The 18985-nt window shown below is 35.8% G+C and overlaps 1 protein-coding gene across 5 annotated transcripts in view; it reads right to left on the reverse strand.

Moving 5' to 3' along the window:
• Positions 1-18985, reverse strand: part of ATE1 (arginyltransferase 1) — a 66678-nt gene that overhangs the window by 37607 nt on the left and 10086 nt on the right. For 4 of the 5 annotated variants that reach the window (XM_056495506.1, XM_056495508.1, XM_056495505.1 and 1 more), the window contains exons 8-10: positions 11840-11872; positions 6759-6940; positions 3877-3976 (exon numbers count right to left, since the gene is read on the reverse strand). In XM_056495506.1, coding sequence (XP_056351481.1) covers positions 3877-3976; positions 6759-6940; positions 11840-11872 — 315 coding nt within the window. Of the gene's footprint in view, positions 1-1884; positions 3477-3876; positions 3977-6758; positions 6941-11839; positions 11873-18985 lie in introns of those variants that run through there. The other variant, XM_056495507.1, reaches the window with a different exon arrangement.

Genomic DNA, 18985 nt, shown 5'->3' on the forward strand with positions numbered 1-18985 from the left:
GGCACACAGAGATAACACAGCACGAAGACATTAAATCTGTTGAGCACTTCCAAGTGCTCTGAGAGTTATTTACCAGCATCAGTGGGGTGGCCTCCAGGGGAAGCACATCCTTGACCAAAACAAGGACTGATCCATGCTCCAACTGCAGTGTTTGCATGCAAATACTGAAAGAGCCTCACAAAACCCAGAATTAAGAGAACTCACGTAGAAAACGTCACCAACAAATCCTTCCCAGCACAAGAACTTAGAGGAGAAAGGGATTTCAGGTCAACAGAGGCCAAATGTCTAATGCAAATACACTTATTATTTATACCAGAACAACAACCTCAAAATCTATTTAGTGTCACCCACCAGGAGACTCAAAATCAGTAGTGAAGGACTGCAATGGAAAGAACAGAGAGGACCTTAAAGAGTTCAGAAGTGATCAGAAAATATGAATTTAGTAAACAAGCCATAGGGTGAATTTTTTTAATTGAAAGGTGCAGGATAAAACAGACAGAATATCAATTAAGGAAGAAAATCCAAGGTCCTCTCAAGCATTTCTCTGATATGGCTATTTGCTAAAGGTGCTTCTTTTATTTCTGTAATTACATAAATATGCTTGCAAATTACTGCATTTGACTAAAAACATTAACAAGTACACAGACAGGACTTACACACATGGGAAGCAACCCTGAGACCAACCTCATTTTCAAGTAAAATACTTTCTTATGCTTAAAGTGCTACCACACACTCCAAAATGCATTAAGAAAAAGACTTTGCATTGAATGACTTCTGGAAAATTTTCAAGGAGACTGTTTTCCAATGTGAGAACCACCACTTCTAACAGAGCCTGAGAAGGTTTCCCACAAGGTTATGAATTTCTTCAGAGAACCATTTAAATCTTGTATTACCCTAACCTACTCAGAAAAAATGGAACAAAGCCATTGCTTAAGGTTTTTCACTGGATTTTTCCATATTAACATAATAGGACTACAGGATTCATTTTGTCTCAATTTAATGTAGATTTTATTTTAGTAGTTTGTAAATATTAACCCATACATGGGAACAAATCTGAGAGAGGCTGGGAACTAAAAGATATCCTAATATTGCAAAGGAGTCCCTTTCCCCATCTAAAAGTAATTTCACTGGGACTCGACTGTTCTAAAATCACATTGCAATCAGTGTTGGCTGCTGGAGAACAAAAGGAATGGGAACAGTGAGTCAAAAGGGAGCTTTATTTTAAAAACCTCTGTAATTATGTCTGATCCATGGGTTAGTTGATACTCTAACCATTCATCTTCCTGCCTGAGAACCGAGAATTCCCCAGCTCTGTTACTGTGCCAGAGGAATCCCAGCTCTGGATCTGCTTCCAGAACTTTCAGGCCTCCAATCTTCCACTGGATTAAACCCCATTCATACACCAAATTGTACCAGTTGTGGAAAGAGAATCCTTCAGATGAACTGGCCACACACTGACCCCCAATAACCATTCCCAAATCCTGTGCCCTCACTGTAAATAAGTGCTTGTCTTTCATAAGACACTTCTCATACAGAGAAGTGCTCCTGTGCTCAGCCTCCATTTCTGAACATCCAAGGACAAATAACTTGCAAAGAAAATTACAAGAAAAAGGCTAGAACCCAGTGGATAGGTTTCCAGCTCCTTCTCTCTTTCTTTCATTTAATTCCCTAACCTGACACCAATTTAACATCAGTCACCCATGGCCTGTCACTCTTCCATAACAGTATCATTAAGGGAAGGCAGCCTCTAACATCTCTATTAAATTGCAATAAAGCAAAGTCTTCAACATGAAATGCCTCTAAGTCAACCAGGCATTACTGAAATTACTCAATCTGCAAAGTCAGTACTTCCCCACCCTACTTCACCACTCCCAATCACTTCACAGGAGCAGCAGCATTATCCAGGTGCATTTCAGAGCTTAGGTTGATAATTTGGTTCTGGTGTTCTGTTTCATTGAGGGAAAAGTGGAACTACAGAATTAATGTCAACCTGATTTTCAGTTCCATTACTTTTGTCTGCTTTTGAAACAAATGCATCCAGGAAAAGAAATATAAAATAGAACAAAGGCCCTTGCAATTCATTTATTAGATTATTACTGTCCTAGCAGAGAGCATTATCTGTGTTCTGATCACACATGTACAGGCTTTTCTTCTAATCCTCCCCAGTCCCTGCTCCAGCTTTAATTACCTAACACATTGACATGTGTATCTTTCTGGAAGACTAAAATGTATATTCTACCAAATCACAGTCATATCAAATAGTCATTAATTCTAAACAAGGGAAGAAAAAGAGTTTTTGTGAAGGAAACAAAAAGTAAAATACTCCCACTACAATTTAATTACTTTCCATTATTTAAGAATGCAATCTAGAAGCATTGTGGGAATGTTGTAATCTTGATGCAATCATTTTCAAATTGCAGCACAGGCTCAACAAAACATTAAAATAAATTATACAGATGTAGAGTGGCCCCTTTAATGCAATGCCTCATGTATGAGCTTTATTTAATCCATGTACACAGAGTTCAGTTTTTTAGTAAAGCACTACAAGCAGCTGAACCCAAAGTTTCTTAGCCATGATATCTTTCAGAAATGGGATTTTTTTTTGCCATTATTGCCAGATTTGTTTCTTAAGTGCCCTGGCAAACTACATCCATACTTTTTACAAGTCTTGAACCATGCAGGTTGTAGAAAAGAGATATTAAATTGCAGTGTCTCAACATAAACAAATCACCCCAAACTTCTGAATATCTCCAAAGAGAAGAGGAAGCAATCAAAAACTTTGGTTCAAGCTGGTGATGTGACATCCTTTATAATGATCCAGATGACAGAGGGCAGTTTTTTCCAATTCACCCATCTTCTTCCATTAAATTTAATGTTCTTTTTGTCTGGCCAGCAGATGGACATGAAAATTCAAGTTGGCAAAGGGGACACACACACACACAAACACATCATCTAACAAAACAAGAGGGATTTGTTAATTTAAGAAGACTGAATCATCATGGTCACCTGTAGTGTAGGAATTTCAGGATGAAATTCCTTCACAACCATCACTTCAATAAGCAGCTGAAAACACTGCAGATTTTTAGCACATTTTGAGAGGGGAAAAAAAAGGAAATGAAAACACTTCACCTCTTTCTCTAGATTTTGTGAACTTTTTATCTTCTCACATTATTTACAGATAAAAATGGTTTTGTGGAAGTGTTCAGCAAATTGCTATCAATGTTCAGTACTCTGAAATTGTATCATAATAATATCCAAGAGCAATGATACATTTACAGAGAAAAGGTGCCACATTCACTAGAACCACAGAGAGACACTTAGGCATTAAGGTCTGAACAAAGGTGAAGCCAACAGGAGTTACAAAGCAGCCAGAGTGGTTCCTGTAAATGTTCTGTGGATTCTCCTGATCCTCTCCTCAAAATCTGCTCTGCTCACCAAACTTCTCACTGGTTTCATGGGCAGAGAAAGTCCCCAGCCTCCAACAAAAAATAAAGAGTAAAACCCAGCCAAACCCATGAAGACATCTTATCACTGCCTGGAGTTGCACATGTGCCAACCTCCAAAAGGGAGAATTTTAGTGTATTTTATTTATTTTAGGGACACTGTAAGCATGAGATATCCAGGTAACCAAATGACAAACTCTTATCTGACAGCCTTAAAACCTCTCTTAAGCCAAAATGTAATAAATAGCACATGCAGCTAAATTGGAAAAAAAAATCCTTAAGCCAAGTTAAATAGTAACCAACATTCAAATTTAACCATATAAAGTCTACATTAAAATCCAAAATGACAGTTATAAAATATTATATTACTATGAACATTGTCAAAAGCTTTGAATAACAGCACACAAAGGAAATAAGTGAAAACACACTTTACCTTGTATCTCATTTTGGGGCATGAATGAATGTAGAAACCCATATAATAAAAACAGAGATCAGGAGCTTGTACATAAAGCTGTCTAGTAAAAGCAATTTCCCTGTGAGGAGAAAAAAAAAGACTAATTACATTTGAATACAATTCTTAAAGCCATTTTGCTCTTCATATTGAAATATTTTACAGCTACCTGGCTCTTAATCTATATAAAGGACTAGACTTCTATAAAATAAAAACTAAGATTATAAACTCCAAACTGAAGTTTTTTAAAATCCCAAACATAATAAACGAAATATTATTACTTGGATACCTAACAAACAAATCAGCAAAATGCACAACACCACATCAGGCTTAAAAAAATTTTCATTTTTGGGTTTTAGTCTGCTAAGTGCCTGATTTGAAATCTAAATAAAAATTACTAAGATCCTCTGTTTACTAAGTTTGTTGTCAATATTTGTGTACATTGGAATTCTACAGAAACCTACTGGTATTCTGGAATTCCACTGGTTAACATGGCTCAGGAAAACAGTGTTTTTAAAAATAAGTTTCAAGATAAGCCTCTTGTTTGTTGTCTCATTTATGCTCCAGAAATCTGCATGTAAAAACATCCATCTTTATGCAACAAAAGGTATTTTTACCCATCCCATGTTTGTTAGTATGATTTTCTCATTTATTCTGAAAGAAAAATGTCAATGTATTAAAAAAAAAGTTTGCTTTTTATTTTACTGGAAAGCACTGTTAGTACAAAGACTCAGCCAGTGGTTCCTCCATAATGATAATTTTTGCAACATTTCATAAAAAATGGATGCTGGTTCTTACTTTCTGTGTCAAAAGGATAAGAAGATGCCCTTGCTCACTGCAGGGGAGTTGGAATAGATAATCTTTAAACTATTCTCTGATCCAAGATATGAATGCATTCTTATAGGAAGCATCTACAAACACTGGAGGTAATTCACTCCTTAAAATTAAATTAGTATTACTCAGTATTTCTTGATTTTCTTTTTTCCTTGGTGAGACTGGCATTTCCAAGCAGCTTCTTCTCCCCTTGTTCTCTACTTACATGCCTACATATTTCAAATGATCCTCAAATCCCATTTCTACAACTCAGCAGCAGCAATTCTCAGAGTGGAATGAAGTGGAAGTGACAGCAATGCAGTCCAACCTCCATGGAGTAAAATTGGCAACAGCTTTGAAGGTATCAGATTCCTTTGCAACTTCCTAAGTCCTCCCTAACTCAATTTTTTTTTTCTCTTTTTGAAAGAAGAACGAGGCTGGCTCCCTCCAGGACTGTTGGGAACTGGTTTTTATTGCCTTAAATGCTGCAGAATTTACAAGCTGCTGTTTCACAAGTTGAGCCATGCATGCATGGTGCAGCAACAAAGCTTTAAATTTATTATGTAGAGAACTTAAAATAATTTAAAGAATTCATAAGCATGGATTATGTCAGTCTATTATTACATAAAGTAATGTGATATGTACAAATACTAAAAAATAATTCTTAGGAGGACTTAGTATTTTATATGTTCATCTTGCAAGGAAAAAAATTAGTCTAATTTCAACTGTCTAACATTTGTAATGGAACAGTTCTAAAATGGAATAGTTCTAGACCATGAAAAGAAAAAAATATCAATTCTAAGTCATAGGAGTTCCAATGTTTTTCCACATTTGTTAATTCTAATTAATTCTACAAAATTGTCAGACTCTAATTAAAATTCAAATTCAGATTAAACCTCTGAGATATTAAATTGTACACGGTTTATTAGCTATAAATTGTGGTAAGAAGTTTCCTAAAAGTGGTGTTTGTGTCCCACATAGTTCAAGCCTTGCCATTTACCCACCCTGGAGGGTGACACTGAACAAGAGCTGAGAAGCTGCACCTGCAGAGAAGGAGCCTCTCAACAGAGGCCTTGGAGAAAGGTGGATCTCACAATTCCAAGGCTCCTTTTACACCTGACAGAGTGCACTGCAAATCTCAACAAGTGAAAAGATTCCTGCTGCAGCTCCTCAGACTTGTAAACAGACATGTCAGGCATGAGGCTCAAACCCAACTGCTTTGTGAGCAGTTCCTCCCTGGGAACACCACATTTGTCTGTGGCCAACTTATTCCATATAAGCAGAGAAGCAAAAAAGGTAAGAAAAAAATAGAGTTACACAAGTATTTCTACTCATTTAAGGTTTGTTTTCTTTTCACATAGAATAACAATGGAATCATAAAATTGCCTCTGGAAGAAAAGCAGTAACTTGCAATTTCACATACAAGTTTTATTCACAGTGAAAAGCAATACCCACAATTCCTACTGTTTTGCAAGGCCATGTTGGCTAGTTAATTTAAGGCTTTAAAATTCATAGGATTACTCTCTCCATCAGGCTTTCTGAAGATGAAGATAATGAGATTAACATACCTGAAAAATATACTTAGTGCTAGTACAGCAGGAGAGCACTAATTCAGAAGACAACGTTTTTTTAGGTACTCTTTTATTTATGATCTCAATGTGCATAAAACTATAAAAGTGATTAATTTCATACGGTGACTGGGCTAAGAAAAAGGTCAAGGGAAAAATTATTTCTATTCAGCCAAAAAAAGAAGGGGCTTTTCCTGCTGAAACCAAGCAATATTAAATTATTTTCAGGGGCAATAAAAACGAGGCATTTTGTTTCTGTGTGTTTTTCTAACCTGTGAAAGTATTTAGCTAACTAGAAAGATACACCCCTAGTTAAGGATGACAATTAAGAATTTACTTGGAAAGCAACCAACCTCACAACTACTTTGCTAAAGGTAGTGTTACTGCTAGTATATATTTAGACTAAAAATAAAACCCCAAGTTTAGAAACAAGTATCAATTCCTACTACTCCATCCAACCAGATAAGGAAAACATTCTCTTACCGTAAGGCAGAGTAGACTCCCAAAGATAAGAAAGCAAAGTCTGGGTCGTAGTACAGATAGACTGAGGACACACAGTAGGGCAGGATATCAATTACACCAACAGCAATAATCTTCCCATCCAGCCAGTACTGCTGGTGGAAGGAGCCATAGCCACATTCTGGTCCGTTTGGGGCATGCTCTGCCTGAGCAAGAACAAGAGAGGGATTAACTCCCTGACAGACCTTCAGTATGGAAACAATTTTTAAGAGAATTCCAACATATAAGTAATGGCCATCTGTATCTAGAAAAAGAAAAGGCATTTGAAAGATAGGAAACAATGTTAGTTACTGGAACTTTTGTGCCCTTCAACGTATCACACATCCCAAACATGAATCTGAACCAGCCTCTGCCATCCAGCACTCATGGTACTGACAGGACAGACTGTGATTCATCAAGTTATTAATGAGTTACTGCATGCCAGCCTGGTGCCTCCAACACTCCCTGTCACAGCAAGGACCCTCCAGGTTCTCTCCTCCATGTCCCCAAGCACTGGAAGCACTTCAGCCACAGAAACTGAGTTCCTCAAAGTGGCCATTAAATTTACTTCAGAGCAACATTTATAAAAAATCTGAGCAGCTTATTCTTTATGTGATGTTTACTCTCTAACAAAACACTTTTTATCCAAAAACCTGAAGCTGCATGGCAACAAAATCTGCAGAACCTCTTCTGTCAGCCCACATCAGAGGAAATCCTGCAAGAACACCAAGGGACTGGCTATTGTTGTGTGCTGTGGTTTTGGATATGCACTGAAGTTTGACTCTGGATGGGGTAAAGCACCTCCAGCCAGAAACTGATGCTTGAAGTTAAGAAGAAAATGATCTCCCTAATTTAAACTGTATTACACAACCAACTCTGGCATGCCATTTTCTCCCACGTCAAATTTACTTTAATCCTGAATTCCACTGTGCTCAACTTAATTATCCATCTAGTCATGTTTTTCACTGCATTGCCAGGTCTTCAGAAAGCTGCTTCTCACTCAATAAATCTGACAATATTGCCTGCTATTACCAACTGTTTTGCATTACAACAGCAGAAGGTGGGTTTAATCAAGTATTTTGATACAGTAGCCCAGACTGAAGAGATGATAGGCAAGAGAAGTTACTCTAATTGGTACCACATGTGTCAAAAGGAATCAACCACGTGAACAAAAATAATTTCAACTGGCTTACCCAACCAGCAAGTCCCAAAATAAAGGCCACATAAGAATATGTTTGAATTTTTATATAGTTATATACCATAAAACTAAATGTGGAGCTACAGACACTCTGAAAGTGAAATGATGAAACGTTTGAGAGCTCCATCTGCAGTATGTGAGAACATTAAACTCAGATGTAGCATATTAAACTGGGTTTCTCTTGTTCAGGTAAAGCCCACTTATCCAACAGTTATGGTTTCACTCAGTATCATCAACATTTCAACAGAGCCAAATGAAATCACAGGGTCAGTGGTAACATTTTTAAGAAGGGACACAGTCAAGTAAAAGCTGTTTTCTAAGGATTTCTCAGCACAGGTTAAGTTCACTTCTCAGAGTGCAGTGACAGAAAAATGAAACATCTCAAAGCCATGGGGAAATGTGGTTGGTAATAGGACACAGACTTGCTTAAAAAAGTTTCAGTTAAAACAGATTTTCTTTCTTTGTCAAAAATTCATCATATAGGATTTAATGAATGTTAAAGGAGATAGTCTAAGCCATGCAAAAGATTTTCACTCAAAGCAAAGTCTTCTGAAGTTAAACAAATGCTGTGTCTGTGTATGACCCCAAACCTCCAAAGAGCAGTGCATGGATTTGGTCACTGGACCTCTGCAAACCAAAGTATTAACATCAGTTAAAACTTGTAGTAAAGTACAATCTGCAGTTATTTCACTAATGCAATTACAGTGAAATGTCATGAACATAAGAGAGTCTATGCTCAGGACAAACATAATGAGCACAGCACTGATTTCAGGCAAAACAGGGTTCTCTGTTACATTCAGCAAATAACAATTTAAAAAGAGTAAGATTTCTCTCCACCTTCAAAAATTCTCATACAATGTAATGCTTTGTAATGCTTGTCAGTATGACATTTTCTCCCATTTCTCAATGAATACTTGGCTCCTTTAACTCTATTTCCTGTGCACTATCCAGGCAATTTGACCTGAAACAGGTCTAGAATATGAAACATTTTCCTGAAGCAGGCTACACCATTTCACACCACTGACATCTCCACTGGGACTGTGTTTGTCAAAGGTGATGTAAAATACACCAGTGACATCAGGGGAGCAAGCCCCACCAGAAAGGGCTTATCTTATCCACCCAAAATTATACACTACCCCTGGAACCAATCCAAAAGGACCAAAGTATTTAAAATTAACACTTTACAGTCCTATTTCAGTGAAGGATTATAATATATAATATATATAATAACATATTATATATATTACAATACATATAATATGTAATTATAATATATAATGAGTTATTACAATCTGAAGATATTTTTAAAAATCCAGGAAAAAATGGAACCCACCATTTTCTCTCCAATGTTTACACTGTCAAGCAGAGAAAACCACAAAATATTTAATTACATATTAATTCTACCTGTCTTCATATCCTGCTAGCTAACGATTGCATGAACACATCTGATTGCTCATATTTTATAACCCATTATTAAAATTTAAATGTTGAACAGAACTGGCATTCTACATTGCCAGTTAGTACCTCAGTGTACTAATGCTTATAATTGAACTTCAGTGAGGATGAGAGCACTTGAATTCCTTCAAAGTACCTTGATCAGTCTTTTACTTCAGCATTAACAGGTATTTCGTTTATTGTAATTACCAAAAATGGGTCCTGCCTGCACAATGCATGATTATTTTTCTTTGTGAGGTTTAGTGAAATTTCTGATTTTTTACTTTTCCATTTTACCCTCTGCTGTGCATGGAGGAAAGAGGAATATATTAAATTTATGCTATCAAAGAAAAAAAAAAAAAAAAAAGCCAGGAAACCATTGACTTCTCCACTCCAGTGGAATTATTTACCAAATAAGCAAAGTGATTAATTCCAGCAGTTCTTTTCCCAATGGCACACATACAAACCTGCCATGTGGTAGATTTCTAGGTCTTGGTTAGCAACCAAGTTGCTTTCCAGACCTCTGTCCCACTTTCATTAGGGATTAGTAGGACACTCTTTACAGAGCCATGTTCTGTGCCTGACTGGAAAAGTCTAGAATTTGAGCTACATGTGAGTCAAATATCACCTTCTAAGAAGGTGATCCTGGGAATTACAGGCTTTTAATGGTCTCACTTATTAGATCTCCTAAAAATTAAAATGCATCAATAAACAAAATAATGCAAAGCAGAGGCTGATGTGCTTTCTGAAGAGCAAAGATCAAGATTCACAAACATCTTTCAGTTCTTTAGAATCCAAAAGCATCTCAGCATGGTTAACAAGAGAACAAATGATCATTTGCATAATAGAAAACAGATCACTTTCCATCCTGCTCGATCTATTACATTCTCCACACTGGTAGGTGAATCAGTGAAGACTGAATGATGCTGCAGCAAATCAAAATGATGATTTTAAAGTATTCAGGATGGTTAAAAAAGAATGAATGTTCATAGATCCAGAAAGATCCCATAATACTGAGTGATCAAAAAGGCAGAGGAGATACCAAATGTTCATAAGCCCATGGAGCATAAATGCATGCTGGAAAATATATTGCTGTAGGCACACCCAAAACAATGGGCATAAATCACCAGTTCTTTCAAAGGGATGATTTTGACAACAGTTTTATAAAATTGTCAGTTTAATACTTAACAGCAGTCAAGAGGAAAAAGAAAAGTCTAAGCAGCAATTAGAGAATAATTTGGGAACAAAAAACAAGGATGAATAAAACAAACACCTCAAAAAATTCACTTTACATTATGCTGTTTACTGCTAGAAAGCTGCCTAGTTTTCTGCTACTTCATACTGTATCTTTTCTTTAAAGCATTCATTTTTTTTGCCAGAGCCCATAGCCAAAACAGAACCCATCTGAATAATAAAAGAAGGAAATAAAAGACAGGAAGAGTTTGGGTGTTCATACTATTTGCAGCTAATGATAACATTAAAAACTCCAAAAATTACAAATTGAAAACATGTAAGGTTTAAATTTTATTTTAAATTATTTTTGTTCAAAAAAGTAAACAGACTATACACTGCTAGATTTGCTTGTGGCAACTGTTTCAGAATAAAGAATTTCAAGAATCCCTTGGCCTCTGATATATAACCCCTTTTATTTAACTTCATCTAATTGAAGACATCTGTAGTGGTGCCACACAAAATTTAATTCAAGCTCAGAAATGTCAATAAAAAGTGTCTGTAAGAAACAATATGGGTATAAACCTGGCAGGGTAGTGTGCATCAACATCTCCATAGCCATACAAAATTAAGAATATAATGGCAGTCTGCTGCACGAGTTGACGAGGTGATAAAAGCCCTTTTCCTATAAACTCTAATGAGCTCTATTACTCTTCAGCTTTCAGGAATGCAAAGGCCAGTGGACTCAGCAGAGAAAAGCAACAAACTCTCCACACATGGATTCACTCAGCCTGTGACATATCAAATTACCAGAGTAATTACTATAACCTGACAATTTCATTACAGTCACGCCGTCCTGAACTCTTTAAGATGAACAAGAGAGACACTGCAAGGAATCCAAGGCAGTTTGCTCACTTGAAATGAAGGAACAGCATCTCTCCTCAACTTTTACCTCAGAGTGCAGTCAAGTATATTTCTTTACTTTTCATAGAAATAAATCTAAACCCATGAAAGACACAGCCTTTTGTGCTGTTTTTAAATGCAGTGCTATGAAATTCAGCTTATCACCCAGCAAAGGAGTCCTCAGGCTGCTCTGGAAGCACAGCAAAATCTTCCTTCCCAGTTGGTGGAGACAGGAATTACCTCCACCACCTCTAACAATGGCTGGCTGGCTGCAGAGAGCATAGAGAACACTCATACATTCATTAAACAGAATAAATTAAATAGATTCATTTCAAAACCTCCATCCTGAATGAATACATACCTCCAGAGGGGAATCACAGAGGAATCTTGTGAACTGCATCGAGGTGGATTCAGCAGTAACATATGGCCAAGAAAACAGCCCAAATATGTAAAGCAGAAAAAGAAAGAAAACCATCAGCAATGCATTAGGATACATTAACAGACAAATATACTCTTTCAAATCCATATATTTGAAAAGCATCATCAGACTTTGTTTATGGAGATTTCACTTAAACCCTCACATTCTGTTTAGAAGTACAAAGAGATATAATAATTAACTATGTAAAGTACTTTCTTTTTCTATAAAACAGGTTTTTAAAAATGTGATGTGAGAGAATTATCACCCTGTAATACAGCTCTGTTTCTGTGTCCTTAATTTTAAATTACACATTACTCTCCTCTGAGACTCCTTGCAACAGGGAGTCTTTTCCCACTGTTCCACTGATACCTCCCCTATCACCAAAGGAAGGGGGCTCATACCTCTTAACAGAAATTAATTAATTTACATTCAAAATTAAAAGAAAGCTCATTTGAAATTTAAAGGCAAGGAAGGAAAAAGAAAAAGAAAATCAATCTCCTGAAAGTGCAAGCATTTCAAACCTGGATTTTTGAGTCAATACAAAATGATGTGCTGCCAATAACTACCCAAAAAGGCAATGTTTTAATGATCTGGAGCTTGTCCAAGATTCTTAGAGTAATAAAATACAATACTTATTTACTCACTGTCACTTACTTATTTGATACAAATATGTCCTTATTGGTGGAGTCCACATTAAACATGTTGCAGAGTTCTGGTATGCATTTAACCCCAAACATTCCCTTGTTAAATAACTACTTTAATACACAGTTTAATTCCCCCTCTTTTAATGGCTGGGTGATTTAATAAGTCAGCAGTTCCCACACTGCAAAGTAATAGTAAATAGCAATTTTTAATTAAAAGTTAGATAAAAAGAATACATATAGACAACTACAAAAACCTGACTGTTGTCAGAATTTTGTTGTCAAGAATTCTATTAAGTTTGAGATTAATTAAAAGGGAATACAAAAAAATGGGGGGGATTGCTTATCAGCCATCCCATTTTTCCCAGGGAACAGGAGGAAAGGAAGGCAAGCAGCAACAAAAAGTGCCAACAGTATCAGCTGCTGCCTCACCTTGCTTTTCTTGTCCTGCTGATCTATGGATGGATAAGAAGCCTTTGGACACAGACTTTATGGAAGAACACTGAATTTCTATATTGCGAAGGCAGGGGATTTTGCATTTCCTATAATTTACCATTTTAGATCTAGTCACTATCACTCTAAATTACTCAGAGTTTGGAAGAACAAATTACTGTGGATCTCAATTAAATTGCAAAATTATTTTGGTTTGGTGGATAAGGAAGAAAACCACCAATAATATTTTAAGAGAAAAAAAAAGGCAATTAAAATTTTGAATTATTGAGTTATTTTCCTGAAATAAAAATACTGAGTTACAAATTCATACACTATGAGTGCACCCATCCCTATAGCCAGTGGTTTTAGAAAATTCAAGTTTCAGAAAAAATAAATCATGTTAGTAATTTTCATGTCATAAGACCCCCAATAGTTCTTCATCTGTAACTTTAGCTTTATAGTCCAAACTAAACCCACAACACTTCTCAAACAGTTTTATCAATTCTCCAGGCCCTGCTGCCCAATCCCTTGGCTCTGAGGGTGAAGAACTTTTTCAGTGTACCTAAGAATAACTTCTGCTGTTACAGCTGCTAGGAAAAAATTCTTAACTCCACCTGAATTTCTATCATAACCTTAAGGGGGAAAAAAACACCACAAGTCTTGTTATAAATTATTTCACCTGATGATACCTGGTAAAGTTCAGAGGTTAATAATTTTCTTAAATTAGTCCATACATTTATGTAAAAAAGAAGAAAACATTAGATTCAGCTTCTAAATCAACAAACCCTAACACTGAAAGATTATTATGAAGACAATTAAAAATTATTCAATAAACCATGAAACAAATACAGCCAAAAGATGATGTTGCATATAAAATAACTCAGTATGTCACACAAGCACAATTGAAATTCCTTTCACAAAGCCATGCTTTTCTAATTTTAATTTCCAACTGATTTACATAAACTTTTAAAAGCTCTACAATATATAAGAAATCCACAACATCTTTACTTTGGTGCAAACTAATTACAGCTGCCAGAAAGAATAATCTCAACAACAGGGAGGAAGTTTAAACATAATTAACAAACCTAAGAGAAGAAACACATCACTGAGAATGAAATGAAAGGGAGAAAAAAGGCAGAGAAAGAAAAGCCAGGTTGGGTTCAACCCAAAGCTGGAGTAAGAGCACGTGCACAGCTCTAAAAAGAAGAAATAAAGCAGAGTTGTTATCACCTGCTCCCTTTTCCACAGGGGAAAAGATTCAGGGGCTAAACTGGGATGGGTTTCACCTGGCAGCTCAGGGATTTGAGGAAGGGAAGGTTTCTGATATCACAGGAGGACACCACATCCTTCTCAAGAAACCTTTCAGGTGTCATCAGCAGGAACTGCACAATTACCTGAGATATTCCACAAAATACATTCATTTATTATTTTCCCTTTGACAGTATTAAGAGTTTGTTCATATTTGCAATTCTCTGTCAAGGGAAGCTGAGTGCTTGCCCTTTTTCTTGGGATTTAGGATGAAGGATAAGCAATGGATATGGGATTTAGGCCTTCCTTTTTTTTCTTAAAATCTAATCTCTGAATGGGATTAAAATAAACCAAGGATTTTGGTCATAAGGTTTTTTTGCTTTGTTTTTCACAGAGGTGCCAGGCTCGTAATAAATTAAAAAATAATGATGGCAAGTCATAAAACCTGCACTCCATACTGCCATATTTTAATTGAAATAATCTTCCTTACCCAAAACAGATTATAATCAGTCTCAACCATAAAGTTGTGCAGTGAGAAAGTAAAAAGAAGTCAGTGTTTCAGTAAGGTGAGGAGAAGCTGTGGAAAAGAAAACAAACCAAGCAAGAAAAACAAACTATCTAGGAAAATAAATTAAAATTGAGCTGAAAAATTAACTAAATTCTTTAACTTTGTGTAGAAATCAGGAAAATGGAACAAAATGTAGCATTTTTACAGGAAAAGATGGTGCCAAACCATCCCTGAATTGAGCAATAAAATAGAGTTCAGCAGAGGAATCAAAGATTTATCCAAGGGCTGGCTCTATCTAGCATTTTCAACAATTGCTTACAAAAATACAGGAATGCTAAAAGAATAGAATTTCAGAAATATCCACAGATCTGAAGGTGAAGAAAGAGCCTTCAAAACAGAGGAAGAAGGACTGAAAATTTACAAAGGGAATAGGGATTTAAAGTTTAAATGCATGTTTCAAATCTAGTTTTCACTTCAAGAATGGGACTAATGAAATAATTGCTGATACACTGCAGTTACAATTTTAATTTCTTTAAGGAGTGACAAAAGTCACAGAGGCTTTCTTGCTTAGTATACAGGAGGTTTAAAGATTATTTAATTTTATATGGATTTACATAGAAAATGCAGTGGCTAAATCAGGAAGAATAAGATAAACTGAGATGCAAAAAGGAATCTGAGCTAAAATGATATGACTGTGGACAAGTCACTTAATTGTCTGGATGCCTAAATTCTTTTGTTTTTAGAGACATTTCATGATAAATTCAATGAATCCACAGCAGTGCAGTCATGAGGACCAACAAATGGCATCAGGCTGATATAGAAATAATCATTCAAAGTCCTCAAATCAGAGCTAGCAGGATGTGAAATCCAAGTTCACTGCAGTGAGATGTTCTGCCATGGTTTACAGGAGCTCTATAAAAATGTTAAAATGCTAAAAATAACCACAAAGGCTATTGATTTTTAAGCATTCTCTCACTGGAATATAATAGAGGAAACTAGGTTAGAGAGACCTCAAAGTTTGCAACTGGCTGCTGATACCAGATCAGAACGTGCTCCTTGGCATTTCTCAGACTACTCACTCAGTTTTCTCTATTAGTTCAAGTGGATTCCTGGGAAGCAATTTAAAAAAAACCAAAAAACTAAAATGGAGGGGGTGAAAGAAAAACCCCACTCTACGTATCTCAGTAATTTTTTGCACCTTTTCAAACAGTGTATCTTTTGTGTGTCATGAAATTCTTTTCTTCCAAGACAAATATTTAGCTAAGCACAAAGCAAAGAGAGAGTCCAGCTACTTTCACAGAGGGAACAGACAGATACTGTTTTTCTACAAGTTTGTCATTATAAAACCCTTGTGAAAAGTTAAATAAAACGTTTTCTTCAGGAGGTCTAAACATCAATAAACTGTTCACTCTTGCTCTCTGGAAACTACTGTCAAATTTTTATGATCTTTTATGGATATGTTTTCTAGCTTGTGTAGCTGCCACATAGCTTGTTTCAGTTACACTTCAGCTGTGTTTCCTAAAGACAAAAACTGCTGTAAAAAGATTTGAGGACTCTGACACTGGATCAGAAATGTGACTTCTCTGATGAGATGATAATTCATTAAGAACTGCTAAAGACACCCTCTATTCTATCCAAATTAGCCATTGATTATTTCATTGGGATCAAAAAATTTCCTTTTTGGCATGAAAAGGCCAAAAAATGTTTTGACTGTATTTGTGTCACCTAAAAATCTTTGATCCAGACCTCCAAAGTTCCACACCTGTACCTATCATTTCATCTGAAACACAAGAGATTCAGATGGCAAAATGTTCTGAAACCTCCAGGTATTTTATAAATCATCCTGCAGCTGGGGTAGAGCTGGATCATAGCATCTTCCAGGTGATTTGTATTCTGCAAAGCCTGGCCTGCATTTCTTACCCAAAAAGAGGGATTTTTGCTGTTGAGCAAGAGTTAGAACATTTGCAGATAAGGACTGCTCTTAGCAAAGCACAGAAAAGCCATTACACAGCTTCCATAAATCCAGTGCAATTGGATCATCCAAAGAGCCAAATCTTGGGATTATACAAGACACAAGTTCATTCTTCTTATTCTCAGATCTTCCTTCCATATATTAATCTACACATTTTCTCCCAGAAATATAACAAAGGCTAATAAAAGTTACTCAACTTTTAAAACAGACTCCAAATCCATATTTATCTATTTAATTATTATTATTTATTTAATTATTTTACTCTTCATATGCTGATCAGATCTATAATTTATGCTCCAACTGATCTTTCACTGATGCTACAGGGAACCAAGTCTTTTTCAATGTAAGGATTCTCAGCCTACTCTCATCTCTTTGTTCATTAAAGGTCTCCATTTCTCAGTTCTTCTAAGCTTTCATGATTTCAATTTATTTTCTCTCTAGCTTGATCCATTTCACAAAATAAATATAACCACCACTAAGCCAGGAAATAACCCAAACAAATAAATCTTTGCAATTGCATTTGTGGGAGTTTTGTATGTTGCAGACACAGCTCCTCATGCTAAGCATGATTACATCTTCCACTACTTTAAAAACAACCCAACCAACAAGAAAACAACAAAACCAAAAAAACCATCAAATAACAGCCCTGTTACAGTGGGAATTGGATATGGTGACCATCATTTTGGACCTGAGATAAAGATCCACATAGAGCATTTTCATAAAGGGTCAGAAGAAGTGCAGAGAATGGGACAAACACTAATCCAGATTATTTCAATAGCTTCTAAAAATGAGCAGCTCAGGAACTTGGCTATTTCAAGAGCAGCCTTGGATAAACTTCTCCAATAGGCAGGGATACACCTATCTTCCTAATTTCCATTATTTAATCTTAACTCTTTCCTAGCTATTTATACTTTAACTTCACAATCTGTTTAGGTTCCCCCTAATTCATCTCATTTTCTCCAACAGCTATAATAAGAATATACAGAGCTGCTTAATAAAGTTTTGTGCTCCCACAGAGAAAACTGAAAAATTAATTCTTCCTCAGCACTATTTAAGAGTAAGTATTATAAAGAAACCTTCAATAAGAAAATTGTCTGCTATGTTTTTCCTCAGGACACCAATTGCATACAATACAAACATGCTGACATAAACATTCTTAAGTGCCAACAAGTTTGTGCAATATCAGGAATTTACTCCAATCCAAAGAACAAACCAGGTCAGTTTTGAAGCTGAATTCCTGAAGTAAGTGATCAAAAGTTCTTGAGAGAAGTGAGAGGATTTCCAGGGTAAATTCAACTCAGACAAACTAAATTAAAAAAATGGTATAATGAATATTTTAAAAGACTATGCAGAAAATAGTTGTGGCTTTTATGCCAAGATAAAAACCAATTTGAATTTTTTTCTCTTGCAAGCTAAACTGGTTTTAACTCCAGGAGCAAAGGAATACTTCAAACTATTCCTAGAATAGTAACATATTTGGCAGAGAGACAATATATTTCTACCTTACCCAATCCTTTCATTGCCAGTGAAAAAGGAACAGAAGATTGTGGTGATGCTTCCATAGAAAGGAAAGTTTCATCACAAGTCTGGAAGTTGGGAAAAGTTGATTTCATAATGAAGTTTCCACTAACAACTCTTCCTAAACTAAAAACTTTCCAAACACAAAAGTGTGCAGGACTCTCCCTGAAAAAAAAAACTTCAACAACCTCACAGAGTAGTTTGCACAAATTAAAAGTGAAAAAATCCTGGATATTTGCCAGTTTAAAGGCAAAGCAGACTTCTCACTACCCTGATAAAAAGTGTATAGAACAGAATTTCATTCCCTTTGCTTAAAAATCTCCTTGGTTCCATAATGTCTCTACGATATATTAAAAAGTCTGAAAAAGAAGAAGCAGAAAAAGTTTTGAGCTCTTACATGTAGCATTTTTTACCCTTCCTCTCAGTAACTTGGATCAGTTTTACCCTACTTGGTACCTAAAAAGTGACTCAGATAACTCTCTTCCCACAAAAATTCAGTATTAAAAAAAAGGCTTCTAAACTACATGAAAACACAGTTTTGTAAAACATTCTTCAGTTTACTTCCTGCAGAGATGAAATACAAAATGTTGATTTAAGTGAGTGTTAGTTCCTAACTGTGAATAAAAAAAACTTTCTTGGCCAGGCAGTTTCATGGACACAAAATATGATTTACCAAAGATGAAAAAGAACCTAAATTCATACCCATCAGCATCAGATATTCAGTAGATGCTTCAGAGGTTTTATGTTTCTCCTGGAATTACAAAATTCTA

This window comes from Oenanthe melanoleuca, chromosome 6, assembly GCF_029582105.1.
Source record: "Oenanthe melanoleuca isolate GR-GAL-2019-014 chromosome 6, OMel1.0, whole genome shotgun sequence".
Classification (NCBI taxonomy): domain Eukaryota; kingdom Metazoa; phylum Chordata; class Aves; order Passeriformes; family Muscicapidae; genus Oenanthe; species Oenanthe melanoleuca.